The sequence below is a fragment of the Heliangelus exortis genome, chromosome Z (genome assembly GCF_036169615.1).
Source record: "Heliangelus exortis chromosome Z, bHelExo1.hap1, whole genome shotgun sequence".
NCBI classification, from domain to species: Eukaryota; Metazoa; Chordata; class Aves; order Apodiformes; family Trochilidae; genus Heliangelus; species Heliangelus exortis.
The window spans coordinates 48376350-48393317 of record NC_092454.1 but is presented as its reverse complement, the minus strand read 5'-3'; the positions used below and the strand labels follow the sequence as shown (position 1 = coordinate 48393317).

Here is a 16968-nt window from a genome sequence, read left to right as displayed (position 1 = left end):
CACATGCTACCTGAACTAAGGATTATCTTGACTGCAAATTTTATGCACTAAATCATTACATTTCACTGGTAATACAGGTCAAGAATCCCATTTAAGTTATACTGTAACTTTGTAGGCAGGGGATTGTTCTTTTGTAAGAACATACTCTCTCTCTCTCAGAAAAAAAAAAGCACAGAGGTTTTGGAGAGGGAGAAAAAAATGGAGAATTTTTTAGGCCATTAATCTCCAAATGTGTTATTTTTTTTATATGCTGGTATTTATTAGCATACTTAGAGTGCTGGTTATAAACCACATAAATATATTGCAAATAGATTACAAAAATCCTCTTATCTATCCTGTAAGAGATTAAAGGTACTCAGAGGTCACAAAAATGACAAATCATTACTTAAAAATTATTTCATACAAAGAATTATTTTTTAGAATAGCACTGCCTGGCTTTCATGAGTATTCCTCACAGGCTAAAATACTTCTTATAAAGAAAGGTAATTTTTAAAAGCTTCCATTACATGCTAAGTATAAACAATGACCAATATACTGGCAGAATACCCATTTATTGTAATAAACCTACCTATGTTCTTTCTCTCTAGTAATTTCCAGTGGTCCTACAAAACAGACTAAGCCAAATGTAGAACATAAGGAATTCTAAATGTTACTCTGTATAGAATAATCACACAAACCAGATTTTTCAAAATGTTCTTCATACACTGTATTTTGTATCCTTTTTTTGGGTATTTTAATCATAATGTACAAGTCCAGACCAATTTTGCCTGTAGAAAGTTCATCAGCAAATCAATGTTAACAGCCCACAATTTTTTAATCCTTGTTTCTCACATTCTTTAGAATTTCAGATTTCAGATTTCAGTTGAGTAAGATGAGTTCTTAAGAATTTGGCAGTGTAGATGATTTCAGATACTCTGGTATATTTGTAATGAATGGCCACCACTGTATTTACCTACATTAAAATTCGATTTTTAGAAGACATGGCCAAAAAAATACCAGCTGTAACTACTTGCCTTCTTTCTTCTCCTCCTCTTCTTCTTCTCCTTTGCTGCTTGTGCCTGTTTATGCTCCCACACCAGATTAGTCAAGTTGGCCACATACTCATCTGTCTGCTGCAACAGGTACGCCAGCCGTCTGTCTTTCTTTTGGTCAATCAGTTTACGGTAGCCTTCTTCATCTTCAGCCTAGCAATAAAAAAACAGACATCAGACATGACAAACACAAACCCACTCATATGTCAATAATCATGTGTTATGTCACTATGATATGTGTAGAGGGATAAGTAGATTGGTAAAGATCTCACTGGATAATCAGGCTCTGGAGGGTCACCTATTTGGGAAACAGTATATAGTATCAAAGAATCATGGAATGGTTTGGGCTGGAAGAGACCTTAAAGATAACCCAGGTCCAATCCCCTGCCACAGGCAGGGACACCTCTCACTAGACCAGGTTGCTCCAAGGCCCATCCAGCCTGGCCTTCAACTCGTTCGGGGATGGGGGTACCCACAGCTCCTCTGGGCAACCTGCTCCAGTGTCTCACTACCCTCACAGTGAAGATTTTCCTCCTAATATCTAATCTAAATCTACACTCTCACAGTTTAACACTGTTGCTCCTTGTACTATATGCCCTCGTAAAGAGTCTCTAACCAGCATTCCTGTAGACTCCCTGTCAGTACTGGAAGGATGCTATAAAGAGTCTTTGGAGTCTTCTTGAGGCTGAATAATCCAAACCCTCTGAACCTATATTCATAGGAGAGGTGCTCCAGCCCCCTGACAGTCTTTTTTGCCTTCCCCTGGACTCACTCTAACAGGCCTGTTTCTTTCTTATGCTGGAGGCCCCAGTAACAGAGAAGCAACAGAGATGCCTTTTCCAATTTTTGCTAAAACAACAACTAGGGAAATATACAATGGCTTATTAAAACCAAACATGATTAAGAAATAGCTTAAAGATTACTACTTTAACAGACAGCACTCTGGGAGATGCAGAAAGTTGGCAAGAACAGCAGTAATTTTCAAAACGAGCTTGTAAAATTGCTGCGAATTTCAGTTGAAAGGGTCAAGCCATCAGAACTACAACACTCAAAACTTACATTTTTAGGATCTATTACTATTATCATCTGTCTCATTATTACTGAATATAGTTACTGTGATCTAGCCAAAGTAATTCCTTTCTACATACAAGCTTGTCTTGATAGAATCCTTTTATATAATGCTTATGCCCATTCCTGTATTAACAAGCTGTGACACATTCACCATTTCTAGATGGAGTCAGTAAAAAACAATCTGTGGAAGGTATCAGGATTCCTGAAAAGATACCTGAAGAGTTTGAGACATAGCACATTTTCCTAGACCACACTAGGTGTCTCAGAGGAGATGATGTTTGTAAAACATTTAGTTTTACTTAGGTAGTAAATAAATAGAGTGTTTAGTAAATAAATAAAAAGAGTAAATAAAAAGTGTTTATAGTAAATAAAAAATGTTCAGTAATAAAGTGTTAAAAAAGAGCTAAAAGATGACTTGAAGCAATTTATCCAATCCCAGTTGCTAACATACTTGTAATACACATTTATCTATCTACACTTTAAATTTCAGAATTATTTTAACTCCTCAAATATAGGCAGTCCACTGACTGGTTCCACAGTGTTTTGAAAAGACATGGTTATACATAAACCCACTACATTCTGTATATAACTAATACTGTGCAGGTGCAAGAAAGGAAAAACTATGAAATATTTAGGACTATAGTCCTAGAGCATTAATGGGTGGAATGACTGGTACCGGTTCTCAAGATACAAAAATTACTGTATTGTGTAATGCCATTAACAAATCAATCACATAGAATCTTCATAACTATAAATATAGAAGTAAAACACAGTCCAGTGTTTCTATAATGGATCAATACCCTGGCAATTATAAAACACTATTAGCATATGAAGTTAATGGTAGTGATCTTATACCGAACTGGTTCATGCTAGTAGAAAAAAAAATTACTTTTACCAAACACCTTAAAAAGAGAAACAGCTATAGTTTAATAAGAAGAGTGTCAGAAATACACATAATCAAACTGCAGCAGCTTTACAAGTCTATTTTTTTAGTTACAGAGGTTTTATTCAGCAAAGGGAATACATAGGTGCAGATGAGTCTGTGTGTGAAATATTAAAAGAATACAGTGTTTAACTTAACTAAAATAACCATATTCCTTCCTTTATTTCTTACCATTAGTCTCCTCATTCGTTCTTTCTCAATTCTCTCAGTTTCTTTTTTCTGCTCACGCTCTGTGTTGGCATGCCAAGTTGCCACAGCTTTGGAAAGTTTTTGAATTTTCCCCGCTACTGATCGGTGGTATTCTTTAAAATCTTTAGCATGCTGCAATATGCTATTCAGGTATTCCTAAAAAGAGAAACAAATTAGTGAAGATCCTTGGACAAAGCATGGGATCTGAAAACAGGAATACAGAAATTCTAATTTTCCTGCTATTCAGGAAAATTGCTAATCACATTATTTGGAGGATTTCTGGTCTTAGAAACTCCAAAGGTGAGCAAAATTTTTTATAGACAAGACCTGCTCAGAAATGTAAGGTGTGTTTGTGCTATGGGGCAAACAGCTAGTATGTTAAATTACCTGATGCTTCTGCCTGCGTTTCCTCTCCTGCTCTATCTTCTGCTGTTTCTCCAGTTTTTCTGTCATCCTGGCCTCCCTTAAAGTCTGGCGCTTGCTTCGTTTGTAGGCTTTAGAGTTCAGTGCTGTCTCCAGGGTTGTGTCACGACGCATGCATGCTACCACCTCTTGTCTTAGCTACGAGTGGGGAAAAAAGAACACCTTAAAAATTTTATCATTTTTAATAAATATAAGTACAACTTTAAAAATTGGTATGGCAGTGTGAAACAGTAACAGAGCAGAAGATGTCCCAGCCTCCTCTTTCCTTTCCATGACAGTTCTGAAAAGATCTAGTATCAATCCACTTGTAACAGCTGTGTGTTCCTCTAAACAAAAAGTCTCCACAAGGGGGCAAAAAGTGTCAATTACGCTCACTCTTATTTCTTCCTTCTTTACAAGATGCTGCAAATTAGTGCCCTGCTGCAATGAAAGCGGCTAACCAAGATGTTACACCATTAAAGCAAAACATGAATAAAGAACATATATAACATATTTTCCAGAGCTGGACCTGGACATAGCTGACAACTTGTTTTATTGGCAGCTGCACAAGAGAGTAGGCAGAAGTAAATGTTGAGGGTTTGGAACAGGACTGTCCCAGCAGCATAGCAGGGACACCCTGCTGCTTTTCATCAGACCTCTGACAAAATTTCATTATAGAGACAAGCCAGCAGTAGAGGAAAGAAGACTTGGACATCAAGGTACAACTACTGCCAAGGCTTCTGCCAGGGAGTGTTTTTGCCTGACCTGCCAAATCACATTTTTGTTAAGAGGCCTGTAAGAGCCTGACAGTGTGATTCCCTTTTCTGAAACCCATTTGCTGATACATGCATGCAACAGCCAACTTGTATCTTAAGTATAATCTAGCTACACTTAGTTTTCAAAGTCTGTATGCCACAGTGGAAATGCTGAAAATAAATCCCAGAGAAATACCACACACTTGGTAACACAATGCTAACATACAATTCTTCCTAAAATGAGGAGACCCATGACAAATACAAAGTATGTCCAGAAGGAGTTGTTTGTTGGGATCTGTGTTGAAAATCAGCTTGCCACTGAACCAGCTCTTGTTTTGCGTCTGCCAATGCCAATGTCATTTGCCAATGCCATGTTCTTTTTACAATACACAGTTCTGTAATTACCTTCAGACTGGAAGATAGAACAGAAAGCAAAAGGACACTTGTCTATGTTTACTGACAAAGCAAAATGCAATCTAAGTTAAACATTTCTGTGATTTGCTTATCAGTATGTTTACTTCATGTAAAGTATGCTGCTTAGACTCAGTGCTGCTGCAGAATCTCTTCCAATTTACCCTTTGCTACACAAACACATTTGACCTCTCAGAATTTTCCTGAAGCTAAAGGCATTACCTGGCGCTGAAAGTTCAGTAATCGAAGTGCCTTCAATTCCACTGTAGCTTTGGTTCGCAGATCAGGGGGTAGAGAACCAGGCAGGTTCTCCAGTTCCTGGATTCTATGAGCAATTCGAGCCTGAAGCCTAGGTGAACAAAAAAAATTGGGTAGGATATTCTTCTATACAAGAATATTAGCAAAAAAATGAATCTAGGCTCTTAACATAGCTTGTGTTTTTAGATAAGTGACAAGTGATGCACACATCTCTCTCATTTACTGGGGTTAACAGCAAAGGGTAGCTGTGCCTATTCAAACCGGTCTGGTATGGATGCTATGCAGTAAACCATGAAGATACAACACACTTTGCAGATAACAGACAGAAACCACAGGCAGTCTACAGGATACTAGCAAGTGTATTTTTTTGTTTTTAATTAGCAGTAAGAAGGTGGAAAAAAGCCCTTCCACATAATAGTATGACTTTAAGTTACACATATTATTAGCTTTAAGAGACTTACTAAGTGAAATTAAAAAGCAGTACTTTATTTTGAAGAACATGTTAAGGGAAGTTTTATAAAAGCATAGTATGAATTTTTCACTCTGGACAGATTCCTAGCAACATAACCAGTTTAACATCTCTCCACATACAAATAATTTAAACTTCTATTGATAAGAATTCTAAATATCTAAGGTTCATTTTATCCACATTTAGACACACAGATCAACAAAAACTATCATTTTCTCTTTCTTAACATACACTGGAGCCTTTTTAAAAAACAGATCAAGGCTTTTCAGGGAGAAAAAACAGTCTTCTGATGTTATATTAGATTCAAAGCTTTTTCAGATTTTGTAGTATGCTAATAGGTGCATTACTGCTTCTTCATCTGTACTGGTCTATTTAGCACGTTTAATGAATAGGAATATTGCTCTGTGACGAATTATTTTATGAAACAAACCACATAACTCCCAAGTAACAAGGAAAGGAAAAACGATTTGCTATCACTGAAAAAAAAAAATTAGATGTAATTTTTTAATAGTAAAATCTAAAGTATTTCACATTTACAGCACTATTCTGTGTGTAAGATATGCTCTAACACATGCTTTGTGTCCATGAACCATTAAGAAATGGAAATGTATACATATCAGCAGGTACTCTCCCTCAAAAGTTTGACTTTACGCACCTGAGAGGTATGTATACAACATCAGAAAGGGCCAAAATCCTCAACAAATAACTTTTCATCATTTAGCTCCTGAAATAGCTCCTGAATTACTGTTTCTCCAGAAGCACACTACGCAGAAAAAACATTTTCAAGGTCACTGTTGTGGTTTAATCCCGGGTAGCAACTAAGCACCACACAACCAATTGCCTACCCTGGCACCCCTGGTGGGAAGAGGGGAGAATTGGAAGAAAAAAGGTGAGAAAGAATCTCATGGGCTGAGATAAAAAGTTTAACTATTAAAAAGAAAAAAAAATATAAGGAAAAGAAAGAGGAAAAAAAAAAAAACCCAACAAAGCAAACCAAAAACAGAGAGGAAACTAAAACCTGAGAAAAGAAAAAAATACAGATCAAAACAACTGCTTACCATCAGCCAACCGATCGCCAGTCAGTGGGCATCTGGGAACAGCCCTCCGGTTTTATTGCTGAGCACAATTATCTCACACAGTATGTGATATCCCTTTGGCTAGCTGGGGTCAGCTGTTCAAACTGTGTCCCCTCCCAACTCTTGTGCACCCCCAGCCTACTTGTTAGCAGGGTGGTGCAAGGGACAGAAAAGGCCTTGATGCTGTGTAAGCACCGCTCAGCAAGAACTAAAACATCCCTGTGTTATCAACACTGTTTTCAGCACACCAAAACACAGCCCCATAACAAACTGCTATGAAGAAATTCAACTCCATCCCAGTCAAGGAATGGGATAACTTGCCATTTTCACAAATTCCTAACTTCATTACATTCAAATCTCATTACTTCCCACAATAAGGCTGTAAACCAAAATTATACGCTCTGAGTCTATCCATATCTTGGAAATATGAATACCTGAAACACCTGATATGAATACCTGGTAATTCTATCTTTTCATGAAAATCACTAAACCAAAATTTTCTACATATTTCTAAGTATAATGCTACTTTATTTAATAAGTTAACTACTAAGAGATCTCAACTGAAAACCATTTCATAAAGCTTTCACTAACTTCACTAATTTCAGGATACAAATATTTATATTAGCTTTCCTCTACTCCCTTTCTACAAAGAAAGTGTAAATACATGTTTCTGTACTAGACATGCCTACACTAAAGCTAAGTCTAGCATCACTCAAAGCATACCTGCTATTAAAACTGCTTTCAGAAGTTCTAAGCATTCTGGTATGCAAAGCAAAACCAAATCTGAGCACTGTTCAACATTAGAAAAAAAAGCCTGGATCACTATTTATGTGCTACCACAAAAAAAAAAAAAAAGTCCCTCTGCTGCATATCCCCTATCAAGCTTCCACCTCACTTACTCTGCCAAGATCAGGGCATTTAAAACCTGGTGGATATGGTATATCTGCAACTTGTTCTCCACATCAGTAGATGCAATACTATTATTTTCTGCCACCCCATGCTTTCCTCCATTTATGCATACTAAGACATAATAGTTTGTCACAAGTAGTGCTATGGAACAGGGCTGGAAAGACATAAAGATGAACAATTAGAGGTTAAGTGATGCAGAAAAGGTTACATTATACTGGCCACATGATTCTTTGCTCAGGTTAGTGTTACAATTCTTCATTCAGAGCAATGTGAAACTGTATAATGGTGTCTTCTTCAAGGTTTTCGAAGTGTTAGAAAATAGTGATTGCTTACACTGAAACAGCTATGGCCATTTAGTCCTAAGATAAAAAGAGTAAGGTTGGCAGAATGACCACAACAACATGCCAGTAAATAACATAAGCATTATATTACTCAAAAAGTAAAATCTTTTCTGGGATCAAGGCCTAGATTCTGGGCAGGGCAGCTTATCCTAACACACTTCACCATGTTTTAGCTTTGAAAAGCAAAAGTCATTAAACCAGTCTTCGGTGAGATCACCATCACTTTTGCCTCCCTTCTTCCCCTGCAAATTCCGTCATAATAACTGGAGAATGCATCATCAGTCCAAAACAAGAAAATAGGCTAAGAGCACTTTCTTCCCTTTGACCAGTAACGATGATGAACATATTTTATGTAGAGGTCAAGACCCTTCTTTCCAGAAGATTCTGAAGGCCAACTGTTCAATACCATTGTTGATGGAATGAGGGAAGAAGCCTCTTTCTAACTTCACAATGTCACACTCTGTAATACATTTCACTATCTAATTAGTGCACTCAGGAGGCAACTTTCAAAGATCGTTCTGCCCGGTAAACTTTTTTTTTTTTCCAGTTTCTGCCTGGGACCTCAGCATTCTCTTCACTCTTTGGTAGTCCAGACAATTCCATCATCACTAATAAAATTTGCTTCTTCTATGGCCACTAACTCATCAGCCATTTGACATCCACTTTCTCTCTTGTTTGCAATTCTGAAAACTTTCTGCACTGAGTAATTTTTTCTGCAGACTACAAGGATTTTTATTTCCTAACTTTCAGTGTGTACTGGGTTTTACTAACAAGGCTTTGGTAGCAGCAGGGCCACAGGGGTGAAAAGCCTCTCTGAGAAGCTGCTAGGGGGGCCCCCCAGGTCTGACAGCCAAGGTCAGCTGGCTCTAAGATGGACCTGCAGCTGTCCAAGGCCAAGACCATCAGTAACAATGGTTAACAGCTCTGTGATAACATATTTAGCAAGGGAGTTAAAAACTACACAATTGTAGCTGGAACAAAGAGAATATACAAGATAAACAACTCTGCAGACACCAAGGTCAGAGAAGAAGGAGGGGAAGGAGGTGCCCCTGGCAGCAGAGCAAACTCCCTTGCAGCCTGTGGCAAAGATCAAAAAGCAGCCTGTCCACCTGCCACCCACTGAGGACCCCACACTGGTACAGGTTGGTTTGCTCATATGACCCTATGGTAATGTCAAACTGGAGCATACTCTTGGCAGCATCTGTGGGCCCATGGAGAGGAGTCCATACTGGAGCATTCTGTTCCTGAAGGACTGCAACCCTGAGGAAGGGACCCAAATTGGGTGGTTTGTGAAGAATTACCACTGGTATGGATCCTTGTTGGTGAAGTCTGTGAAAGACTCTCTCATGGGAAAGAACCCACTTCAGAGCAGGGCAAGAATGTGAAAAGTCCTTCTCCTGAGGAGGAAGGACCAGCAGAGACAATGTGATGAACTGCCCAGAACCTCTATTCTCTATCTCCCTGTGCCAATGAGGTAGAGGAGGCAGATAATTTGGGGGTAGATAAAGTTAAGCCTGTGGGGAAGAGAGAAGTGGAGGGAAGGTGAATTTAAGATTTGGTTTCATTTCTCACTATACTGTTCTGATCTGACTGGCGATGAACTAATTTATCCAAGTCAACTTTGTTTTGCCCATAATGGTAATCAGTGAATAGTTTTTCCCAACCCTTATCGCTGCCCACCAGCCTTGCTCTGTATTTTCTCCCTATCCAGCTGAAGAGGGGGGGGATTAAGCAACTTTGGGGCATGTGGCCTCCAGGCAGGGACAACCCGCCACATGGTATTTGCAACATCTAAGTAATTCCCTAGCACAGCAGAGTCCTTGAGCCTGTTTTAAACTTTTATGCTGCCAGTATGCCTTACTAGTCCATAGCTCATAGCCTGAAGTAAAATTAAATAACTGGTTTGTTATTTTCATACTTCTCTTTGACACAGTGTCTCTCTTGCAATTAATTTTGTACTGTTGTCAGTACAGGAGTTGACAGCACATAGTTTCACTTGAGAAAGTGGAAAAACAATCTTCATACACATTTGAATCTTGTTAATTGCTTTTACCTATATTCACGTTCTTGGAGTATTTCAACAGGATCCAGTCCTTGTGGTTTCTGGATAGGGCTGATGCGATTCTGCTTTTGCTGTAGCTGAACAATGGGTGAAGGCTGTCCGGGTGGTGGCTGTGGTACAGAAGGCCCAGGCATGGCAGCAGCAGGCTGAGCAGCAGGAGGGGCAGGGGAAGGTCTCCCACTTGGCGGCGGCGCAGGAAGCTTTTGCTGCGTGTTGGAGACACTCATGTCTGGGGCTTGGCCTGAATCAGAAAAAGTGCTTATTCTTAACATGAAACGTGGAAAACAACAAGAAAATCAAGATGGTTTCTAAAGACACCAGGTGAATCTAAGGTAAACATTCAAAATTATCAGGAAATGCATACTGACACAGACTACACTCCGTATTAAAAAAAACATACTCATATGAAAGTGTACCATACTTCACAGGAAGTTGTCCAAAGCAAAACACCTGAAACTTTATGATGAATGCAATTGCTTTTCCCTTTCCTGCTGACTTGTAATTCTAGCATCAGCAGCAGTAACATAGGCATAGAACTGATTTTGTACAAGTGTAGGACCTAATTCTGCATCTTGTTCACTATCCTTGCCCACTTAGATGAAAGCATGTATAATCACATCCTCACAACAAGCACGAGTAGGTCTATCAGAACTAGTTAGTCATATTGAAATTTCTACAACTCTGATTAGAAATATCTATCAATTATAAGGGGTCTTTGTTTTGCTACTATCTCCTATTAATTGCATTGAAGTATTTCAAATACCAGGAATTTAATTATTGTTTTATTTAGAGCACTCTAATAATCCTGAAAACTAACAATTCAGTTAACATCCAACTAACACCCGACATTTATAGACACTCAGGGTCCTAGCTTTCAGGATGCCACTATGCCAACAAGTGACCCATGCATTCAGATGTTCAAAAACCATCCCTGACAACAAACATTGCAACAATAAAGATTTCACTTGATTATATGGAGTCATAGCATTTCAATGCTAGAAAAAACTTGCAAAATACACCTGCAGTTTTGAAATCAACCTTAATTCAAACCCAACATCCTGTAATTGAGATAAAACGGTTCCTTCAGAGATCACTAATTGTGACTCACACATCTGCATCAAACTCCGGAAAAGGAACTTGAGCACAAGGTGAAGATTCTCTTTTTAGCAAACCTGAATTTCAGCTTATAAAAATACGGAAAAATAGAAAGACCACCAAAAGCCTATTTGTAATCTCAGGGAATTTTCAGGGAATCATGCAAATTGAACTGCAAAACAAAAACTACCACAAAATACTGCATAATGAATGAAAAACACATTTAGAGAAATAAGCAAAATCCTTTAAAGTATATCAGATAAAACCTCCAAACAGACACAGCAGGGACAGACAAATTGTTTCTTATTAAAAAAAACCAACAGTAATGAACAAGGAGAAAGCTTCCTAGTTAAACAAGACAGACATATTATTATGACACACTGGATTATGTAGATAGAACAATCCAGTTAGCAATTCTGTATTTAAGCCAGCATTTTTAGTAGCAGCATTTGATCTAGAAGGCACTGTACACAGCTTATACATGTGGCCCCTCAAGAAACATTTTCCACTCCCTTTATTATCCTTTTCAAATTCTAGGTATTGCTTGGGAGTATTCTACGATAAGAAGTTCCACATCTGATTACATACTAACATTTAATTTTTTTCATGTTGTCCTAAGTAGCTGACTAAAATCAGAAAATATTTTATGACATCAGCTATCATGAAGTCATCACTGTCACCACATTTACCCACAATCAACAACATAGTAATAAAACAGACTTCTTGTATGGTAGAAATGTTATACTAAGTGTTATACTAATACTGTATTTATTTTTAAATGTCCCTAATAAAAAATAAATTAAATTGACATTAATAAATAACATTCATACATTCATAAATAAAATGTACTACATTGAAACATTATGTAGTACTAGGGATTTCTATTTTTTTTTCTATTTTTTTATTTCTTTTTTTTTTCTTCTATTTTTCTATTTCTATTTTTCTTCTTCTAACTCCACTTTCAATCAATAAAATCAGAGACCTGATTACCACCCAGGGGAAAAAAAGTTACTCTGTTAATTAAGTTTTTATTAGTTCATTAGATCTCAAAGACTACACTGAACTTTCAAAGTAAAAAGAGGTAATTCTACCAGGGTTTGAAAACTTTTATTTACATTAGCAAAAACAGTATAGATGAAATACCAGCCTGCTGCAATGAAGCATGCTCAAAACATAACCACATAGAAATACAAAAGTGTATTTTTGTGGGTGTCCCTCTGGCAGCTTACACATTTTGATTGTAAAATGGCTGCCATGTTCAGGCTGCCAAACAATAGCAGTAATTTTGTGTGCTCCAGTCATTCACAGATGAACACATGGCTAGATGCTCAAGTCCTTGGCACAGTAAAGGTTATGCCTTCCCCCCTTTTTTTTTTCTCCCTACATCTTTTCCCCAAACTTTACCCACACTGTTTAATCATAATTCTGCATGATACAAAAAAATAGCATTTTATGGTGCTACACCTTCAGTCCAAGTTTTAGGAGTAATGGCAGCTGTGTGTCCAGGCATCCCTGGAGCAGGCCCTGGTCCAGTTGCAGTACCACTCACTGTATGTAACCCAATACCTGCAATTTGACAGATGAGAGAAACTTATGACACAAAGCATTTCCAAGTATTCAAAAATCATTCTACTTTCCAGTGTGCCAGCTATTCAGGCAAGCCATATTTTTCTTCATTAAATATATATTTAAGTAGGTCTCATGGTTTAAAAATATATGTAATTAAAATCTCCTAAAAATACTCACTAGCAAAGCCCTATCCTCTGAAAAAAAAAATTCCAGTGAAATCTTTATCAACATTACTTAAAAGATAATAGTATAAATTTAACTCTCAATTTCTACTACAAACTCAGTAACGGAGGTATCTGGAAATTACTAAGTGCAGGGTGTGCTTGGTCACTGCACTGTCACATCTGTTATCATTAGAAGAAAAAAATGACACCATTTTCTTTATGTTCTTTACTTGACAGTATATTCTATGTGGTTTGTTTTACTTGCAACAACCTAAATAATCAGTCAACTTGTTCCACTTTTTTTTTTTTTTTTTTTTTTTTTTTTTTTCATCAAGAAAAAATAGTGAAACTGATCAGTAAAATATGATTAACATTCAAATTATGCCAAGCATAATAAGGACAGACACAGCACTGCACAGCGAAATCACTTTTAATTCTGTTTTGACAATACTTTATTAATAATGGTAATGGTAATTATAATAATGGCTATTATTATTGTTATTCTGTTATTAATGTTATTGATGTGTCCTATGCACTGGCTCAAGCTTAAAACCAACAGGCTGCTATTCACTTAGATGGCAGAATACAGCCCCAAATTATGACTCTACACAGCACCGATTTCTTAGTTTTCCACAGACAGAACTTCAACAATTATCTGCACAATGACATATGACCTAGATTCACTTACCAGACTGTCTGTTGAAGGCACTGGCAGGCTGCTGCTGTTGAATGCCAGGCAGGGTCCTCTTGCCCTGAACAGCAAGCTGTAGGTTTTCTGGTAATGGCTGCCCTCTAGCTAACATTTTGTATGCTAGGATCTGAGCCCGCAGCTGGTGTAGCTGTACAGGGCTAAAAGGGGAAGGACCTCGGTTGGGTTGATTCATAACTTGTGGGTCTCCAGGTATAATGGGTCCTGGCTGGCTTGGAGTCATCTGGGGTGGAGTGGGACCTCCTCCAGACATTGGGCTGGACACATGTTCTGGGGCTCCTAGTGGAGATGGGTGTGGTGACATATAACCTAGAATAGATAAGAGGTTCAAAAACTTACCTCTACGGTTACTCAAATCTCAATTCCATCCAATTTCTTTAACAATACATAGAGTATAAAAACATCTCTCTCAAGTCAGGAGAGTTGTAGTGTTTTCTGCAAGAACAGAAGTGCAAACTGAATTTCCCTGGGATATCAATATGGCCTCATGAGCTATACTTTGAGAACTATGATTATATAGTACAAAACCTCCTAGAAATAATTATTACCTTCCTATATAGAAGACAAAACTAGAACATGAAATACAATAGAAAAGCATCAGGATGTGATATCCACAGAAATCACAGAAAGTTAGGGGTTGGAAGGGACCTCAAAAGATCATCTAGTCCAACCGCCCTGCCAGAGCAGGGTGACCTATAGCAGGTCACACAGGAATACATCCAGGTGGGGTTTCAGTATCTCCAGAGGAGACTCCACAACCTCCCTGGGCAGTCTGTGCCAGTGCTCCCACACTCTCACAGTGGAAAGGTTTTTCCTTATATTTGTGTGGAACCTCCTATGCTCAAGCTTGTACCTGTTGCCCCCTGTCCTATCACTGGATATAACTGAAATAAGCCTGGCTCGTTCCTCCTGGCACTAGCCTTTTACATATTTGTAAACATTAATGAGGTAATCCCCTCATTCTCTTCCAAGCTGAAGAAACCCAGCTCCCTCAGCCTTTCCTCATAAGGGAGATGTTCCACTCCCTTAAATCATCTTAATCACTCTGCACTGGACTCTTTCAAGCAGTTCCCTGTCCTTCTTGAAATGCGGGGCCCAGAACTGGACACAGTATTCCAGATGTGGCCTCACCACGGCAGAGTAGAGGGGGAGAAGCTCTCTCAACCAACTAACCACCCCCCTTCTTATGCACCCCAGGATGCCATTGGCCGCCTTGGCCACCAGGGCACACTGCTGGCTCATGGTCATCCTTCTATCCACCAGCACACCCAGGTCTCCTTCCACCGTGCTGCTTTCCAACAGCTCAGTCCCCAACCTGTACAGGTACCTGGGGCTGTTCTATCCCAGATGTAAGACTTTACACTTGCCCTTGCTGTAATTCATTAAATTTCTCCCTGCCCAACTCTCCAGCCTGTCTAGGTTCCCCTGAATAGCAGCACAGCCTTCTGGGGTATTAGCCACTCCTCCCAGTTTTGTGTTTTGTGTCATCAACAAACTTGATGATAGTACACTCTATTCCCTCATTCAGGTTAATCATCCAAATTCAGTAAAGATATTGAACAGGTGTGGACCCAGCACTGATCCCCAGGGAACTCCACCTATTACAGGTCTCCAGGTGGGCTCTGCAACATTGATCACCACCCTTTGGGCGCTATTGTACAGCCCATCTGTTGTACAGATGTAATCCATCTCACTGTCCATTCTTCTATCCCACATTTCCTGAGCTCACTCATAAGGATGTTATGGGAGACTGTGTCAAAAGCTTTGACAGGCAGTCAATATCACAATACCTCACAATATCACACAAGGCTATCAGATTAGTCAAGCACGATTTCCCCTTGGTAAAGCCATGCTGACTACTCCTGATAACTTTCTTCTCTTCCATGTGCTCAAAGATGACTTCCAGAATGAGCCACTACATCATTATTCCAAGGATGGAGGTGGGGCTGACTGGTCTGTAATCGCCTGGATCTTCCCTTGGCCCTTTTTGAAGACTGGAGCAACACTGGCTTTCCTCTGTGTTTTCTTTAGTATTGTTTCACTAGAATTTTAGACAACTATTTCATTGTGTAACATATGCAGTAAACTCTGCTTATTTTGCGGCTTAATACACGAAGTTTATTTTGATTCACATATATCAAGACAAATCAAGACCACGTTACCCACTTTGATCTCTACATGAAGATACCCATTCACTGATACACACATTCTGTGTCGAAATTTGCCAAAATACAGAATTAGAAACAGACCGTATTTAATTTTTATGCAATTGCTCCTTAATTTAGACATACAGGTTTAGTCAAAGTACGCGCAATAGGTTTTTACCATCTGGGTGCTCAATAGCTTGAAACATCAACTGCAAGAGTGAAAATCACCTTCAGAAGAAGCTACTAGAGACTGCATTACTATATAAAGTAATGAGCGGGGAACCACAGATTCAAAGAGAAGAGCACTTGCATCTTAGAGCACTTGCAAATGCATAACTTCTAAATTTGAATTTTAATTACCTTTAATGTATATATCCTTGAGCTTTACAATGTACCCACTAAAACAAATAGTACAGATTTTTGGTGAGACTTCCAAGAACATGTAGCATGTCAGAGAAAAAGTGAAGAGCAATCCTTCAGGTAATGCACAACAGAGAGCAAAGTTTAAAATATGTCCACCAACAATGAAAGACAGGTAATGATAGTTACCCACTTCAGCCTGGTATTGTGGAGCTTAAATAATGCTCTTATCAACCTGAGAAGCCTAAAATAACTTTTAATAAAATAATCACGAAATCCGACTTCCATCTTCTTTAGCAAGTTACAGATCCCTGAACTCCAAAGTTCATGCCACAGTACACAGTTGTGACACCAAATCTACCGTCCCTCCTCTCCTAAAATTTAAAAGTGAAACGACATCATTTCATCTATACACAGTCCAGGTCACAAAAGTAAGTAATTCTGCCCTCTGTTTAGCTTCACTGTTTTTACTGGCCTGTAAGTGGGGGTGTCATAGGCAACATCTCTAAGTAGTCACAACTGCAGCTCTAAGTCACTGTAACTTAGACAAGTTGATAGATGAGAGGACTAAAGAACTGGAGGTCCATCACACATGAGGTCTGCAAATTAATATACTCTACAATAAAGTAAAAGTTTTTTAAAAGTCTGAGCTAAAGGACAAAGAAGAGAGTTCAGCTTTTCTAAGAGAAAAGGAAAATTAGGTAGAAATACAGGAAAATAAAAAGAAATACAGGAGGGAAAAAAATGTTTTTGTGATGTGTAAAGACCACGTAAGACACAACAGAAACAGGTTAAATTCAATCTTATAAATGAAGACCCGATGACTGGAAAGGAAGAAGACTCTAGTGAGAATAGAAAAATCAAGTAATTCAAGAGAAAAACAGAGAAATGAAGTGAGGAATTCAAGTAAAAGTAAAAATGACGTATTAGAAAGTTAAAAATACTGAAATTATTTACCAGGTCAATATAAAATTTGTTTGTACATCCACTGTTGGTGACAAAAGCAA

General features: G+C 38.4%; 1 protein-coding gene across 4 annotated transcripts in view; it reads right to left on the bottom strand.

Moving 5' to 3' along the window:
- SMARCA2 (SWI/SNF related BAF chromatin remodeling complex subunit ATPase 2) overlaps positions 1-16968 on the bottom strand; it is a 116140-nt gene that overhangs the window by 71658 nt on the left and 27514 nt on the right. For 3 of the 4 annotated variants that reach the window (XM_071731283.1, XM_071731287.1, XM_071731284.1), the window contains 7 exons: positions 13434-13763; positions 12477-12578; positions 9909-10158; positions 5025-5151; positions 3622-3795; positions 3217-3390; positions 1014-1184 (listed from right to left, as the gene is read on the bottom strand). In XM_071731283.1, the coding sequence (XP_071587384.1) occupies positions 1014-1184; positions 3217-3390; positions 3622-3795; positions 5025-5151; positions 9909-10158; positions 12477-12578; positions 13434-13763 (1328 nt within the window). The remainder of the gene's footprint in view (positions 1-1013; positions 1185-3216; positions 3391-3621; positions 3796-5024; positions 5152-9908; positions 10159-12476; positions 12579-13433; positions 13764-16968) is intronic. The other variant, XM_071731286.1, reaches the window with a different exon arrangement.